Below are 18,091 nucleotides of genomic sequence, written 5' to 3' on the forward strand. Positions count from 1 at the left end.
GCAGTGGGTCAGGAAACATGGGCCCTCGAGGAGCGAGTACCGGTTACCTGATAGCGACCTGAAAGAAGCAAAAGAGGCCCCCCCCCCCCAAGGAATGGGTACCCCGTTAGCAGAAAGAGTCCAATGGAAGTTGGAGAGGCAGAGTAGCTGAGTACGTAGAGCGAATCCGATCTGTAAGAATCCCCTTGCTAACTCAACGACTAACAATAAAGTGTAGGCTTAAATATCTGGGCAGCGTGACGTCATCACAGGGGGATGCCCCTGAGGAACACGTCAATGAGGAAATAAGAATGAGGGCCGCACGGCGCACGCGCCCTAAGGTACAAGTAGAACATGGCAGGAGGCAGCGCCCAAGCCGGTCTGGGGACGCCGGAGAGGACGGCAGGCAGACGCCGCGGCAGCCAGACGTCCATGAGGAGCAGGGGGAGCCGCAGAAAAGGAAAGGTAGGCGGAGTAAAGCCGTCGGGAAGTGACGGTCTCAACACCTAGGAAGCCAAAACCCCCAGGGAGGGGCCCTAAGAAGGGGGGTACTATTACACCTGTCAATCGCAGATGGCTGCGACCTCTCATGCTCACCTCTTTTTTTCCCCGCACTGTCAATCCTAGGATGAATGGCGGCCTCCGCCAACCACCCCGGCGTTCCTGGGTCAGCGTGGGCGCTGCAGACATCTTATTTCCGGAATCACCTAAGGTGCGTGCGCAAGGGCCTTCTTTGTACACGTCATGGCGGGAACCACGGGGGCGTCCCCTCCCGATGATGTCAACCTGCTGCTGTACTTAAGCTGACCGGCCCTCTGCTACTACGAGTTAGCAAGGACTTCCCTCGTTGCTGAATCCGCTCCATTTCTGGATCTCCAGTTCCAGTATTTCCTCTTGGTGTTCGGACGCTCTGGGTACCCGCTCCTCGGGGGCCCTTCCACGTTCTTGGCTATCCGCTCCTCGGAGGGCCTTCCTGCCTGAGACTTCTCCTGGAACTTCCTCTTGTGAGTGCCTTCTACGATACCAGTCTTACTGAAGCTACTGCGGCGTACCCCGTGCTTTGGGCCACTACCGTTCCTCTTCAGTAACTACTATTCCATCATATCCTGAGCAGCAGGGTATCATCGCTTCTACAAGTTCCACATCCGGGTTCCTGTACCTCAGACCTTATCAACACCTTCATCATCAGTACAGTCATTCTCGGCGTACCCCTCGCTGTGGGCCACTACTGGATCTGCACTTCTGAGGTAATCTCCACCTGTCTGTAGGAATCTCCTGGTGTACCCCGCGCTGCGGGCCACTATCGGACTTTCACTCCAGCGGTGCCACCCTGGGCATAACCTATTGCTCAAGAACCGTGTTTATTTACATTTCCCGCTCTGCGGGCCATGCCTTGTCTTTTCTCTCAAAGTCTCTACTTCAGCTGTGTCCTACATCACTGAGACCATGCCTACCAACGGTGAGGCCCACAGGGCTCCTCCTTGTGGGCAGAGACATCGCTCATCTCAGCCCAGGGTTCACATTCTTACCAAAACCATAACAATTTTTATATTAAATTAAGATGGCTGCTGGTTCCTAGTATAGAAACATACTTAGAGCAAAGAAGGGAAGACCCTCTTACTGCGCATGTCATGTTGTCCTCATGAAAATACCAGTGAATGCTGCACAATAAGAAGAGAGAATGTAGGGAGCCGTGTCATCATGCTCCCCTTTCAAGATACGCTGAACGTAGTGTGTGATAAGCATGAGGCAAGGGTGCGGTGCAAAATAGCAAGCTGGAGCCCAAGAAATCAGCTTATAGTGAAGTCCAATAGATAAAACGGGCCCAAAAAACAAGAAGGAAGTCGGTCTAACAAAGCCCTGAGGGATGTAAACAAAGAGATGACGAAGGCCCTCAAAAAGGTTTATTAGTAAAACAATTATTCCGTGAATGCCCAACTCTAGGCCTGAGTTTCGCCCAGTGACGGGCTGATTCAGGGGCTGTTAAGAGCAAATTTTATCATTTGACAAAATGCCCTTTTATATTCTCATGCCTCATTCAAAATGAAATCCAAAACATTGGTAGCAGATCTGTACGTATCTTGTTGATATGCTCATTCCAAGTTTTCCATGAAGGAGCTCTTAAGCTCACGACAATGTGCACACTTCAGATTCTGTCAATCAGACTGGCTCCAAAAAACATCACAGAGTATTTTGGTTTGATAACAGCGGGAGATCAATATCGACCCAACTGTAGAAATGCATATACTACAATCTCAAATGTATCGGGGTACACGACTTGTACTAGATTTTTTATGAAGGTACCGGTTGGGAGAAATAAATTCTTGGCTTCAACATGTACCAATTGATCCACAGTATTTGAAGTGGTCGGTTTCACTGCCATTAATCATTTGAAATATACAGTTGGCAGAAGCACATGGAGGATAGGGTGATTAAATAACTCAGGATTCAGACAAGTGCTTTCCTTTAAAGAATTTTTTGAGTGAAATCATTCAACTTTGAAATCCTTAGTCTATCCGAACATGTTAACTTCTGTGATGCTCTGTTTTTGATGATATCAGGAGGTTTAATCCATATTTTAAGCAAAAGGAAAAAAAAATATTTATATAATATATATATATAAAATTATTTGGAATAAATTAAGTGGAATGGTTGGTGGTTCCTTAAGACCAATGATTAAATACCTCACAAAATATCATGTTGTTCCAGTCAGAACAAGTATGAGGTTCTGAGGTCTACTTACTCCTATATTAACATCTTTTGTCATCCGTTTTTTGGGGTTTTTTTAATTTAAACTTTATTATTTTCATTGAAGAGATCTTCATAAAATAACAAGAAAATATGTTATACATTCAGTATTCAATCACATATAATAGATTTAACATATCTCTAGAAATGTTAACATATCATATAATTGGGGGAGACAAAGAAATAATATATATTTACTCATATATATTAATCATATACCTAAACTAGGGCCTCCTAATATTATTGGGTGCCCTGGTTTAATTTAAACAGAGAAAGAAGGAGGTTATTCTATTTTACTGGACTTCATTCTCTGAAATCGCGGCTTGATTTTTATCTAACAAAAACATTTCTAAGTGTGCTGGGTCTGCAAAAACAATTTTTTTCCCTTGATATGTTATGAAACACAAGCATGGGAATTTCAAGAAAAAAGTTGCATTTAAGGCCAATACCTGATTTTTTAAAGTTAAAAAGTGTTTCCTCTTTGCTTGGGTCACACGAGCCACATCAGGGAAAATTTGAATTTTCTGACCACAGAAAAGCACATCCTTATACCTAAAAAACTTCCTGAAGACATTCTCCTTGTCCTGTTCTGTTAGGAAAGAGATAAAAAGGGTTGCCCTATTGGTAATTATGTCTATAGACTCTTCTAGGAAAGTTGATACCCCTAAACTAGAGGGAGCATCTGAACCCATATTATCTTTATCCTTCTTTACTCTTTTTTGAGGAAAATAAAATATTCTAGATAATTTTGGAATAGCATCATCCTCATAAAACAGTACTTCTCTTAAGAATTTTTTTAACATCTCCTCTGGTGATAACAAACGTGTCAGCGGAAAATTTGTAATTCTTAAATTCTTAACTCTAAGCATGTTTTCTATATATTCAATTTCTTTATGCATAACAATGCTATCTCTAATAAACACATCACCAGAATTCTGCACCAATTGAACCTTGTTTGTCAAAACACCCATATCTTTCTCACATGGATTAATTTTCCTAGTATGTTCATCTATCAACACCCTATTACCATTAATCACAGTCGACAATGAGTTGTTCATCAGCATAATATTATTATCAAGTCGCGAGATCATCCGCCCTAAGTCTACCAATATCACATTTTCAGGTATTGCTACCGAGTCAATGCCACATTGAATATCAACTGGGAGCTTAACTTTAGCAACTTCTAGAGTTAGGGAAGAACTTATATCCAAAGTTCTAGGAGAAACAGATGATTGTAATTCATGTGAGTCCACTTGAACTGCTCCTACCAGTTTACTTGCCGCTTCTCTTGATGGTTCCAGATTCGGCTGCGGTGGAGATGAAGGTCCTTCGCCAGGACTTAGGGATACTAGCGACGTAGCTCCCAAACTGTCCTCATCCGGCTTTTCCAACTGTCGAATGACATGTTGGTCCATGGGTCCTGTGCGGTACTGAAGGTGTAGATGAAGATGTAACAATCTTTGCCTTTCTTTTTCTACCCATCAATCTGGATAGAAAAGGTCTTAGAGCCAAAATACAGCGCCGAACTCCGGACTCTTCTGGGCTAAGCCGGGCAAAGCCGCGCGCCCCTTCGGAGCGCGCGGCTTAGGAGGCGCACCAGCGCCGTCCAAGCGCCGCAAATCCGCTGTTTTTATAGTCGGTGGAGGGACGCCCTGGCTGACGTCACTCAGCCGCGCCCCCAGCGCTTCCTGCCGGCAGCTGTTTCTCGGAGTCCTCGGAGCCAGGTAGGCCTCAGGGAAGACAGACCCCCTCCTTCTCGCTCACTCCCCCTTTTGTCATCCGTTTTACAGGCCCAGCCAGTTTTAGGCAAGCAAGTCTTGTTTGGGGCTCCTGGCCAGGGCTGGAAAGGGTTCTTCCCAGGCAGTATACAACCTGTCTGGTGGGAGAAACCTCTGAGTGCATTTGTTGGACTTTTATCTTTCTGAATGTAGGGGCCTCGCTGGAGCCTGTTCAGCTCCTGGGCAAGTTAGGGAAGACCTGCTCCTCCATTGCCTCGGTGAGGATGGGGTGCCAGTGACCTGTTGTGAGCCATCCCAGAGTTATCTTCAGTTTTGTAAACCTAATTTCAAGATCCAGGTTGAAAGTTCTGACTGCCCTTCCTTCCTGCTGAGAGCATTGAGAATCCTGCTCCAAGGGATTCCTCCCATCAGGGATTCAAAGAACAAGAACAAGGACTGTATAAGAGCAAAGAAGGGCTGAATCATCTAATAGTGAGTAAAGGCAATGCCTACTGTTCAAGAGGACACCCATCTGGTGATTCTCCAACACCCTGGGGAGAGAGAGAAATTTAACTCTCTGTGCAGCAGCTTAGTATTTTGGACATCTGGAAGGGGGGGGGGGGGGTCGTCTGCCCATCCAAAGTATACCCTGCGCACCTGGGACTATTTTTTTTCCTAAAACCCTGGACATTGGCAACACATTTTCCTGCACAGATTGAGGAAAATCCTGTAAGAACATATTTAGTGGTTCTGTGGATCAGTATTGTGCCATCTTACAACCATTTGCAACAGTAAATATTTATTTGGACAATAACACAGGGGCTTCTTTGATTTCTTTGGCATAAAGCGCACAGAGTATCAGAATTTCCCTAATCCAGGGAACTTCAGTGGAAGAGTTAGTCACCCCGCACTGGTAACAGAAAGGTCTCCTTTCATCTCCCCACAGAAATGGCCTACACCCTGGGGAAGAAGGGAGGGAGGTTGGCGAGCTAGCCTGGGTTCCTGCCCCAAAGAACTTATACATTTTTTTTTTGGCCTCGTTGATCTGCACTCAGGGAAGGGGTTACATTAACATTTTTATTTGCTAAGTTTAATGAATATATTTCTGCCAGAACTTTTTCTAAGTCCCATATTTTGGGTAAACTGAGCTGCAAATGGAATTTCTCAGTGGAAAATAAAAGTACAAACTTGACATCAGCCTGCTCAGAATCATCTATTACAGCAGTCATAAAGCACATTTCCCGGACTATCGCTGTTATAAAACCTTCACCTGTTATTATATCAAAGCCTGATATAATTAAAGTCTACTCGGGTTGGTAAAAATGCAGGCACGTTCCTCTTTTCTCACTGAAAATGAAGAAGGATAAAGGAACTTTACTGAGAAACTGAAACAAAATATTTGAAGCAATAGGAGAAGGCTCGTCCCCAAGGGAGGGGCAGCACACAGTAATCTCGGGAGCGCACACGTCGGACGCGGCAGCAGCCTGGACTTCTGGTGGGCAATGCGCGTCTCCAGCTGATTGCATCACGGGAAAGATCCCAACATTTCTTTTCGGCGGAAATTCTGCCGGGAGACGTTTCCTTTAGCTCGTCAGCTTGATCGCTAATGCGCTTCCGAAGCTGCAGAATCCTGCTCGCCCGGGCTCTGAAAGGCGCCGGCGGCTCGTGTTTTCGCTCAGGGAGCCATGGAGAATTTTCCGCCCCGGAGCTCCGGAAATTCATTGAGGACAACACCGAGGTTGTGAGCAATCACCTGACGCCAGAAATCCGTCTGCGCCTGCTCACTCCCCGCTGCCGCTTCTGGCGTGCCAGCCCTGATCGCTGGCCCTTTGCCGATCCCTACTGGGCAATCTACTGGCCAGGGGGCCAAGCACTATCGAGGTGGGTAGGAAGGAACATAGCGCCACCTGCTGCTCTTTTAAAGTCAAGCAACTGGAGGGGTGCCGACCTGGATGATTCTTGAGTATGTAGCATGCTGAAATGTAACCAGCTTGCCAGTGACTTGCCTGTTTTTGCCCAGAAACTTCTACGGTTCGTTTGGAAAGGCATGTTTATGCTTTCCAAAATAAAGAATAGAATGGGGGACACCCACCCCTCTCTCTCACACACATCCCACACATTTCTACACAGGCATACCGTCCAACAGAGGGAATGTGGGAAAGAAATGGATATAATTATATATAAAGGCTAGGCGTGACCTTCAAAAATCAAAGTTGCTGTCTGCTGCATGCCAGTCTTGACAAAACAAAGGCATAGGCTGCAGTGTGTTGTTGGCTGCTGTACACAGTCAGTACCTGCCTGCTGTTAAGTTGTGTGTGTAAGAGAGTAAGCATGAGTGTGTGTGAGGGAGGAAGAATGTGTATATAATTGCTTTTATATAAAGTGGGATCAGTCTGTCCATCTGTAGCACAATAATTGTCCAAAAAGGGATGGAAATTTGCATGCAGGAAGAAAATATGAATATCTTGTCTAAGTTAAAAAAAAACCCCCAAAAAAACCCCCAGAAACATAAGAGCAGTAGTTTTAGGGAGCCAAGCCTCCATTCAGACAACTACCAAAAAGGATTGAACTTCACAATCTGGGTAAACAAATAAGAGTGGGGGTAGCTTGCTTATCACAGCGGTACTACCCTAAACCAATTAAGCCTGATACATCACTTTGAATACATATACAGCGTTGCTCTCTGCTTCTATGGCAGGGGGAAATGTGGAAAAGAGGATTTGCTTTCAGACAACAACCAAAAAGGAATGAACTTCATAATCTGGGTAAACAAGCGTGGGAATAGCTTACTTATTATGGTGGTTACTACCCTAAACCAATTAAGCCTAATACATCACTTTGAAAGCATATACAGCATTGCTCTCTGCTTCAACGGTAGGGGGAAATGAGGAAAAAGGGATTTACAGTCAGACAACATCAAACAAAGCATCGATCTGGGCAAACAAGCATTGGGGTAACTTGCTGGGTGCGGCAATAACTACCCTTAACCATAAGCCTTATGCTCACCTTTGATGCAACTTCAACATTACCCTCTGCATCAATGAAAGGGGATGGCAGGAAATTTGAATCAAACAGTTACCAACAAGGATGATGAAACAGATACGTATGGGAAAATAAGTGTGGAAGCTTGCTGGGCAGACTGGATGGGCCATTTGGTCTTTTTCTGCCGTCATTTTCTATGTTTCTATTGCTTTTTATGGGAGACTGTTAGAATGCTTACCTGTGCTCCATTCCAAACATTCTCAATTGTCTAGTACTTTGTCACAGAATAAAACAGGTAGAGAGACAGACAGGCTAATAACTGGAGCGACTTAGAGAGGATGGCATAAAAAGGTTCTTCCAAACACTGCACATCCTACCTTCCCTCGTATTTGCCCAGCATAAACAGCTATGCCCTTCACCTCCCACAGAGAGGAAAAACAAATGATGCAGCTTCACAATTTACCCCATCCGCACTCCTACAAACATACCCCCTCCTCCTCAAACACAGCCATACCTTACCACAGAAATCACCTACCCAAACACAGACACAAGCACCCACCCTTGCATCTCTCAGACGTATTCTTAAACCAAGAGGCATAATAAAGGGGTGGGGCAAGGGGGGCAGTCTGCCCCGGGTGGCAACAGGGGGGAAGGGTGCCATTGCCACCAGCTGGAAGGTCCTGTGGTAGCATGGAACAGAGACATGGCAGGGGAAATCCCACCAGCAAGAGCAAGGACCTGCAGCAGTGGCAGAGGCCAGCGGCGCCACTGGCATTTCCTGGAGCCGGTGGCAAAGAACAGGCCCAGCGTTGCTGCCTGTGCTCCTGGAGCCAGCGGCCAAAGAAGAGGCCTTGCATGCTGCCAGCAGCCAAAGAAGGGAGAGTCTGGCCCTGTGAGCAGGCACAGCGTTACTGGATGTGCAAACCATACAGTTGCACAGGCCGGCACACCCAGTAGGACGGCGTTGGGAGCAGGGAGAGGCCCGCGAGGCCCCGGTGGACCCCATCTCACTAGCAGCCGAAGAAAGAAGAAGGAGCCCATGCTACTCCTCCTCGGTGCTGGTTGTTATGTGTCTACCCGCAGCCGGAGCCGTGAGTAGCCTCTCACTTTTTTTTCAGCTTCTGCAGCCTGGAGGCCACCGACGTCTCCTCTGTGCGGTTGGAGCCGCTGCTGTACAGCTCTCGCGGCCAGGAGGCCGCTCTGAAGTCTCCTGCCTTCGCAGCAGGAGCTGCTGATGTCACCCGGAGGCCACTGCTGCTGCTTCTGTTGCGGCAGGAGGCTGCAGACGCTGTTCCCGTGCGGCCTGGAGGCTGTCCTGAAACCTGCCTCCCTCGCGGCGCGGGCCTGCTCTCTCCCGCGGCAGGGAGAGCTGCCCCCAGCATCCTCTTTGCGGCAGGAGCCAACAACGCCATCGTCGCTCCTCTTCTTGCGACCAGGAGGCTGCCTGGAGCTCCTCTTCAGCCTGGAACTGTCTTCAGTTTCTCTTTAGCAGCAGGAGCTGCCTCCGATGCCTCGAGCCTGCTTCACAGCATGGTTGCTGTCCCTGGTCCTGCCTCCTTCCACCTTAGGTGTGTGGCCACGCCTCCTTCAGCCTCTTAAAGGGCCAGCGTGGGAATGGTTCCATGGTCCCACCTGATGATGTCTTTGTGGGCGTTTCTTCTCAGCCATATAAAAAGGGCCGGTCTTCATTGCCTTCGCAAGGAGCCAGTCCTCCTTAGGACTTCTCTGCATTCCAGCTTCTCCTAGGCACTCTGTTCCATGTTGGAATTCCATGTCTTCGTCTTCATCTTCGTCATGGTCTCTCATCTGATCCAGTGTCTCCGACTTGTCGGTCCCAGACGTCCTGATGTTCCTGTCCTTCTCTTCAAATCTTCGAAACCTCCTGATGTCCTAGATGACTTCTTTTATTCCAGTTGCCTTTTCCTCGGCAGCGCAAGCCTCCAGAAGATCCCGGCTTTTAATGTTCCTTACACTGAGTCCCGTCTCAGTGTTCCTTGCTCCGAGTTCCGTCTCCGAGCTCCTACTCCGAAGCCTGAATCCTGTCCGGGTCTTCGGAGTCCCTTGTGTCTGTCTCTGTCCGTGACTAAGAACTCTGCCTAAACCTTTCCATTTCAGTGTGGTCCGTGCCTTGCCAGGCTGTGGAGGGTGTGCCTCGATGCAGGCCTCGCCAGAGTCTTCATCTTGAAACCTCCAAGCAACCTGAGTAGGGAACCACCAGCGTGGTCCGTGACCTGCCTTGTGTGGTGTGGCAGTACCTATTCAGAATTCTTGATCTTGTGACTCTGTCGGAGTCCGTCAAATATCATGAGTCTCGTCTCATCCTGTTTGTTCCAGCCCTCAGCTTCTGTCCATCCTGTCGCATCTGCCGTTCCCGTACGACAGGTCCGAAAGGGCTATCGAGTGGCCGGAGGGCTACTCCAGAGACCAACATTTCGTTGCTGGGTCTCTTCGATGCGTTCAGGTTTGGCAGAGGCCAGGGCTCCTCATCTCCAGCCCATGCTTGGGCACTCCTCGCCTGCCTCGGTGCTTCCCGGAGCTCCTCTGCGGTTGCATCGTGGCCCAAGGGTACACAATCTTCAGAAATGGGACCGCTTCCAGCACTCCCGTAACACTGGTGTTCGCTTTCCAAAACACATGCAGCTAGCACATTTTCTATGCTGAACTCGCGATGCACGAGATCAGCATAGAGGAAGTGGTAGACTCGCGTGGTTTGATTAGTGCATGGGCAGGCACACGAGGAGGAGCAGCAGAATGTCTCCGGTGGGGTGTGTGTGTGAATGAATGAATGAGAGTTTTATTGAGGTGTGGGGATGTGATGTGTGTGAATGAGAGCCTGACCTGGGGGTGTGGTGTGTGTGTGAATGGGAGCCTGACCTGGGGGTGTGGTGTGTGTGAATGGGAGCCTGAATGGTGTGAATAAGAGTCTGACTGGAGGGGGGATATGTGAATGGGAGCCTGACTGGAGGCAGGGGAGGGGGTATGTGACTGACTGGAGGTGAGGGGGAATGTATGTGAATGGGAGCCTGACTGGAGGTGAGGGGGAATGTATGTGAATGGGAGCCTGACTGGAGTCAAGGGGGGTGTATGTGAATGGGAGCCTGACTGGAGGCGTGGGGGGGGGGGGGGGTTAGGGGATGTGAATAGGAGCCTGACTGGAGGCGTTGGGGGGGGGGGGGGTTTGGGGGATGTGAATGGGAGCCTGACTAACTGGGGGGTTGGGGGTAGTATGTGAATGGGAGACTGACTGGAGGGTTGTGTGTTTGAGAATAGGAACCTGTCTGGGGTGTGTGTGCATGTGAACAGGAACCTGCCTGGGCTGTGTGTGTGTGAGAATAGGAACCTGTCTGGGCTGTGTGTGTGTATTTCTGCGTGCATGAGAACCTGACTGGGATGTGTGTGTGTGGGGGGGACGGGTAGGAATCTGTCTGGGATGTGTATATGTGTGTATGGGAACCTGTCTGGGGTGTGTTTGTGTGTGTGTGTGTGTGAGAGTGAATGCAAGCCTGCCTGGGTGGGTGAGTGTGTGTGTGTGTGTGAAGAAAATTTGTGCTGCCTCACTAATCCATGCCTTACTCAGGATTACTGGAAATAAAACGTTTTCAGGTATGGAGAGCAGTGAATTTTCCATCCTTATTAGTTTAACTTTTTGGATGACTGTGGCTGCCATTTTGAAATTATTTATTGTTTGGAAATTAATTGTTTGGGAAATTTTTTAAATTTTCTATCAGCTCTTAATTATTGGATGTTATTCTATTCCTTAGATCATTATAAAAAGAATATTTCCAAGTACGGTTTTACTAATATGATTGATTTATATTCCTTCATTTTATCATTTGATGAATGATTTATGAGTACTGGTGATGTTTCTGTTTCTCCATTTCTGCATTGCATACAGAGTCTGGCTTGCGGTTTGCTGTTTCTGGTTCAGTTTCTGTTTATAGTCTCTTTATTTTGAATTTTGTGTTAGTGAGTCTGTGTTCTTCATGTTTAATTGAGGTGGGGTATTCTGTGTAAAAAAAACAAAAAACGAGGACGGGAGCAGCACAGTAATTGTTCGCACAGGGCAGCAGAAATGCTAGCACTGGCCCTGCCTGTGAGAGTAAGTGCCGATGTGTGTGTATGCCCCTCATGTGTGTTTGAGAGGGTGTGTGGATGTGTGTGTATGTGTATGAGAGGATGACTGTGTGTGTATGAGATGAGTGTATAGAAGTATGTGTGTATGCCTGTGTACATATGAGAGGGTGCCTGTGAGTGCGTATGTGTGAGGGGGTGCCTGTGTGCAGGGGTGGAGGTGGGGGTGAGAGAGAGGAAGCATGTATGTTTGTGTGCATGGATGAGACAGGAATCGTGGGTGAGAGAAAGACAGAGGAAACGTGTCTGTCTCTTATACACACACACACACACACATATTCATAAGAACATGCCATACTGGGTCAGACCAAGGGTCCATCAAGCCCAGCATCCTGTTTCCAACAGTGGCCAATCCAGGCCATAAGAACCTGGCAAGTACCCAAAAACTAAGTCTATTCCATGTTACTGTTGCTAGTAATAGCAGTGGCTATTTTCTAAGTCAACTTAATTAATAGCAGGTAATGGACTTCTCCTCCAAGAACTTATCCAATCCTTTTTTAAACACAGCTACATTAAATGCATTAACCACATACTCTAGCAACAAATTCCAGAGTTTAATTGTGCGTTGAGTGAAAAAGAACTTTCTCCGATTAGTTTTAAATGTGCCACATGCTAACTTCATGGAGTGCCCCCTAGTCTATTATCCGAAAGAGTAAATAACTGATTCACATTTACCCGTTCTAGACCTCTCATGATTTTAAACAACTCTATCATATCCCCCCTCAGCCGTCTCTTCTTCAAGCTGAAAAGTCCTAACCTCTTTAGTATTTCCTCATAGGGGAACTGTTCCACTCCCTTTATCATTTTGGTCACCCTACTCTGTACCTTCTCTATTGCAACTATATCTTTTTTTTAGATGCGGCAACCAGAACTGTACACAGTATTCAAGGTGCGGTCTCACCATGGAGCGATACAGAGGCATTATGACATTTTCCGTTTTATTCACCATTCCCTTTCTAACAATTCCCAACATTCTGCTTGCTTTTTTGACTGCCGCAGCACACTGAACCGATGATTTCAATGAGTTATCCACTATGACGCCTAGATCTCTTTCTTGGGTGGTAGCTCCTAATATGGAACCTAACATTGCGTAACTATAGCATGGGTTAATTTTCCCTATATGCATCACCTTGCACTTACCCACATTAAATTTCATCTGCCATTTGGATGCCCAATTTTCTAGTCTCTCAAGGTCTTCCTGCAATTTATCACAATCTGCTTTTCTGAACAATTTTGTATCTCCAGATTTGATTACCTCACTCGTCATATTTCTTTCCAGATCATTTATAAATATATTGAAAAGTACGGGTCCCAGTACAGATCCCTGAGGCATTCCACTGCCCACTCCCTTCCACTGAGAAAATTGTCTATTTAATCCTACTCTCTGTTTCTTATCTTTTAGCCAGTTTGTAATCCATGAAAGGACATCGCCACCTACCCCATGACATTTTACTTTTCCTAGAAGCCTCTCATGAGGAACTTTGTCAAATGCCTTCTGAAAATCCAAATACATCTACCAGTTCACCTTTATCTACATGTTTATTAAGTCCTTAAAAAAAGTGAATCAGATATTTGAGGCAAGACTTGCCTTGGGTAAAGCCAAGCTGACTTTGTTCCATTAAACCATGTCTATATGTTCTGTGATTTTGATATTTAGAACACTATCCACTATTTTTCCTGGCACTGAAGTCAGGCTAACTGGTTTGTAGTTTCCCGGATCGCCCTTGGAGCCCTTTCTAAATATTGGGGTTACATTAGCCACTCTCCAGTCTTCAGATACAATGGATGATTTTAATGATAGGTTACAATTTTTACTAATAGGTCTGAAATTTCATTTTTTAGTTCCTTCAGAACCCTGGGGTGTATACTGTCCGGTGCAGGTCATTTACTACTCTTCAGTTTGTCAATCAGGCCCACCATATCTTCTATGTTTACTGTGATTTGGTTCAGTCCATCTGAATCATTACCCATGAAAACCTTCTCTGGTACAGGTATCTCCCCAACATCCTCTTCAGTAAACACCAAAGCAAATAAATCATTTAATCTTTCTGCGATGGCCTTATCTTCTCTAAGTGCCCCTTAAACCCCTCGATCGTCCAACTGACTCCCTCACAGGCTTTCTGCTTCGGATATATTTTAAAAAGTTTTTACTGTGAGTTTTTGTCTCTATGGCCAACTTCTTTTCAAATTCTCTCTTAGTCTGTCTTATCAATGTCTTCCATTTAACTTGCCAATGCTTATGCATTATCCTATTTTCTTCTGTTGGATTCTTCCAATTTTTGAATGAAGATCTTTTGGCTAAAATAGCTTCTTTCACCACCCCTTTTAACCATGCCTGTAATCGTTTTGCCTTCCTTCCATGTTTCTTAATCTGTGGAATAGCAAATGTTGCTTACCTGGTGTAACAGGTGTTCTCACAGGACAGCAGGATGTTAGTCCTCACAAATGGGTGACATCATCAGGATGGAGCCCTGTACGGAAAACTTTTCTGTCAAAGTTTCAACAAGCTTTGACTGACACTGGCACACTGGGTGCACTGAGCATGCCCAGCCTGCAGTTATCCCTGTGAGCTACAGGTGTCTCCCTCAGTCTCGTCTTATAGCTAAAAAGTGCAAGCGAAACTAAAATAAAAGTATACAGACCCAACTCCGCGGGGTGGCGGGCGGGTTTCGTGAGGACTAACATCCTGCTATCCTGTGAGAACACCTGTTACACCACGTAAGCAACATTTGCTTTCTCACAGGACAAGCAGGATGGTAGTCCTCACAAATGGGTGAGTACCGAGCTGAGGATGCCCGAGAATGCACCAGATACACCGCAGACACGCGAAAGCGTAATGACGGAGGTGGAAATGGGAACGGAGGGCATCCGCAACACCATAATGGGTTCGTGGAAGGATGTTGGGTAGTGAATTGAAAAAGGTAAGAGTAGGCGGACTGGCCAAACATGGAGCATGCCGGCTAGTCAATGTAAGCAATAATAGGCTGCGAAGGTATGGAGAGGACTCCAGGCTGCAGCCTGATAAAAAAGTACAAGCAGCAGTAACCAAAGGGAAGCTGTTAAGGCTAGGACGGAAACAACAGTATGTGGATACCCACAGTGTTGTAGTGAAATGTCTGCTTGTTGGTAGCAAAGGAAATACAGACCACTTAGTCAGAAGGATTAGATCTGTGTGGCCACTGGAAGTCGCAGCTTGACTCTTGCATGGAGGAAAGAGTCACGTGGAATTCACATGGAATGCAGTGCAATGTAGACAGAATGTAAGCGCAGCATTACTGTCCAGGAATGTGGAAAACCCACTCTCTCCCTAGGGCGAGAGAGAGGGGCTAGGAAAAATTGGCAGAGTATTTCCTGAGTAAAGAGAGATGCAACATCTACCTGAAAAGGATAGAAAGATGAATGCATAGAACCACTCAGTGACGGAGGAACGAGTCAGGTGAGTATGGAAAGAGTGCATAACTCACGGACCTTGCTGGCAGGAATGACATTAAGAGGGAAAGAAGTTCCCTTGCCAAACTGTGGAAGAGAGGAATGGAAAGGCTCAAACGTAGAATGTATGAGACTTATAAGGAGAATATATATGTTCATTCCGTGATTAGAGAAATAGAGGCGGCTTGATCAGTGGATAATCCATGGTAAGCCGACACAGAGAGGTTTACCGTAAACGGGAACCCAACTCCCAAAACGATACACCTACTAAGAGAAAGGTGTAACTATGTGGAGGATGTCTGGAGAACAGAATCCGAGGGAGCAAGAAAAAATGGTGGAAAAGTAAAAGGAGAAATACCTCTCTTTTTTTTTTTTTTTTTTTAGGCGTCAGGAGGTAAAGCCTGCCATATTAAACGGCAAGATTTATGTTAGAAGGTTTTGTGACGCTACCAGAACCTAAGAACATCAGTAAGTCTATGATTTGGGACTGACTGGTGAGAGAATAAAAGGTTACTGATATGATGGATTGAGAAGTATGGGAAGCATACTGATCTCAGTCAGGGAGTGGGGAAAAGAATACTGAACCCCATCCCAGTTAAACATTAGAAAAAATGCTGGCTACGAGAGGCAGCAGAAGAGATATATTGAAGAGGCCTTTGATGGAAGAAAAGGCATCTAAGGGAACGCATAGGAAACATGTGAAGGGAGCAGAACCTGTGCATCGTATGGAATGATGCAGACGCAGAGGAAAGTTTAATTAACTCAGCGTTAAAAGATTTTCCCTGTACACATGTAATTGAGACCATTCGAGAGGATAGAACCTACGTGGAGAAGGTCTGATAGAGCGTTCATTAAATCTCTTAGATATGTGGCCCAAGGACGCATGAAGTGAACAAGGGCCAAGGTAGAGCTGCGCAGCTGTCTAGCAGAGCAGCTAAGAGGTAATGCGTGCTTATGAGTTGGAAAGCACATTGTCCCTATGCTGTCTGTCTGTATGCACAAAGAATTGTTGCAAAAGCAGTATTGGAAGGCATAAGGGCATAACTCATGGGTGCAACGTCCAGGATGTTTATGAGAAACTATGCTGGAGTGCAATAGACGCATAATGGGTTGAAAGCTTTCAGGAGAAACTTTATAACCCTAAGGAATTGCGAGCATGAGTCGAAGGAGACTAGGTCCTAGTTCGAACTGGGATAAGATCAGGGACGAAAGCAATGAAACCACTTAGGTCCATTGAGTATAGAATGTCACTGAATATAACCCATAGCAGTTATGAATTATGAGAAAAATGCATAGTGGGAAGAAACCCCATAGCCCAACCATGAAAAGTTGAAGGGCTGAGGTTATGGAAAATATGCACAGGGACATATACGAATGTATCAGAATGTCTGTGCGCATGCTGGACAAGAGGGTCTTAAGACTGTGGTGTCCAGAAGTGTTACAGAAGGGATTTATGGCAGTGACAGTAATCCCAGTTAGTAAATGTATAGTGAGTCATGAAAAAAGTGAGAGCTCATTGCATGTACTGAAAGTGGTTAGCAGTAGTCTATGCAAGGAAAGTGAATGATGTTACACTCCGCAGAGAAAACAGCATTCACCATGATGCAAGAGACAGTTCACGTACCGAAGCTGGTGCCAACGGCAGAGCTTGGGGTTGTAATGTTGACTCACCATAAAGCACATAGAAACATTAAAATAATGTACTTACTGCAATATGGAGTGATGGTAACCAAAGATACCATTGTACCTGTGACTTCTAAAGAAAGTTGGAGTTTCTTAGGTCCAGGATGTGCGGAGAGTAACTATTTTCTGTTAAAAGAAAAAATAGTGCAATTAAAACTCCCCAACCCCCCTCCCTTCTCCCCTCTGCACTTCGTAGCGCCTGGGGGAGTGTACCGGGACTTTGGTACAAGGTGGGGTGGCCGCTCTGATATCTGACCAGATGGGAGACCAGGAGGTGTCCCAATGGAGGATATCATGTAGGCTCCCGCAGGAGTGTGAGCGGTAAGTGGTACCCGCATTTCTGTATGCTGTACAAGGAGACACTGAGACCTGTGGCCAGGCTTCAAGGTGGACTTGTACATGGGGCAATGGTTGCTGAATCTCATGTTTAGCAGATCAGCCAATGCAGCTGGAACTTTGGTTGGGAGGGAACCAAGAGTCAGAGCATTGGTCGGCACAGGGACTTGTTACTGACAAGAGAAGAAGCCCTGCTGCAATCCCAAGAAGATAGAGGGGTTCTCCTGGTATTGTGGCTAACATAGCTAACATAGCGATATGTGACACTAATACAGCTCCTAAAGCACATGACCCAGAACTTTTCGAACCACGGTCCGAATGGGAGAACACAACTCTATGGGAATGCCGCCGAAGCGGGTACTTACCATCCGACTTGGATCGCCGCAAGACGAGCCGGTGAAGACTGTTGACTCCGTCGGTCTCCGGAGTCCTCGAGGGGAAGGCCGGGGACGTAAACGTCCATCTCACACTGAAACCCGGTATGGTGGCACAGGTACAGAGGAGACAGGCCAGGCGTGATTGGCGCTTAGACTGCTAAGTGTAACAGATGGCCACAGTCCCACACCACTTGACGGTGGGGCACGCCAGGAACAGGGGAGCCCATTTCGGAACTCATGTTCCATTCCCTCGTTGCAGCGGCTCGATGTGTCGTGACGCCAATGCAGAAGCCGTCGGACCTGGATCCGGAAGTTCTGGATCACCAAGGACTGCCAAAACTGTAGGAACAGTGCTGATGGCAGTGGTGATGTTGCTCTGCCCGAGCGTTGTCCAGCCTGGAGAAGGATGGCACCGATGTGCTGGATGGCGTCAGCGGCGGACGATCACGATGTCGGCGATGATGGGTGCCACGGTGCTCGGCCCGGTCTTTCCCCAGCGCCGAGATGGAAGCCCTCGTCGTCCTGGAAGGCGATCGATGACGAACTGTCAGCACGCCTGCTCTGCTCCTGACACAATGGAGTGTCTTAAGCTAATACGGGGCTTAAAAAAGAACCCAAAGCGTGGAGCAATGTGAGGAGGCGAGGGTATTATGTGACGGTGCTATGTTGGTATTGACGATATTGAAGGCAACCTAAGGGGCTTCGAGG

At 46.8% G+C, this 18,091-nt stretch overlaps 1 protein-coding gene across 1 annotated transcript in view; it reads left to right on the top strand.

The window, feature by feature from the left end:
- Positions 1-6,027: 6,027 nt before the first annotated feature.
- The window catches only part of ETFBKMT (electron transfer flavoprotein subunit beta lysine methyltransferase), a 36,474-nt gene continuing 24,410 nt past the window's right edge, over positions 6,028-18,091 (top strand). The window contains exon 1 of the mRNA XM_029600013.1: positions 6,028-6,326. Coding sequence (XP_029455873.1) covers positions 6,052-6,326 — 275 coding nt within the window. The 5' untranslated portion in view covers positions 6,028-6,051. The remainder of the gene's footprint in view (positions 6,327-18,091) is intronic.

Source organism: Rhinatrema bivittatum, chromosome 4 (genome assembly GCF_901001135.1).
Source record: "Rhinatrema bivittatum chromosome 4, aRhiBiv1.1, whole genome shotgun sequence".
Taxonomy (NCBI): domain Eukaryota; kingdom Metazoa; phylum Chordata; class Amphibia; order Gymnophiona; family Rhinatrematidae; genus Rhinatrema; species Rhinatrema bivittatum.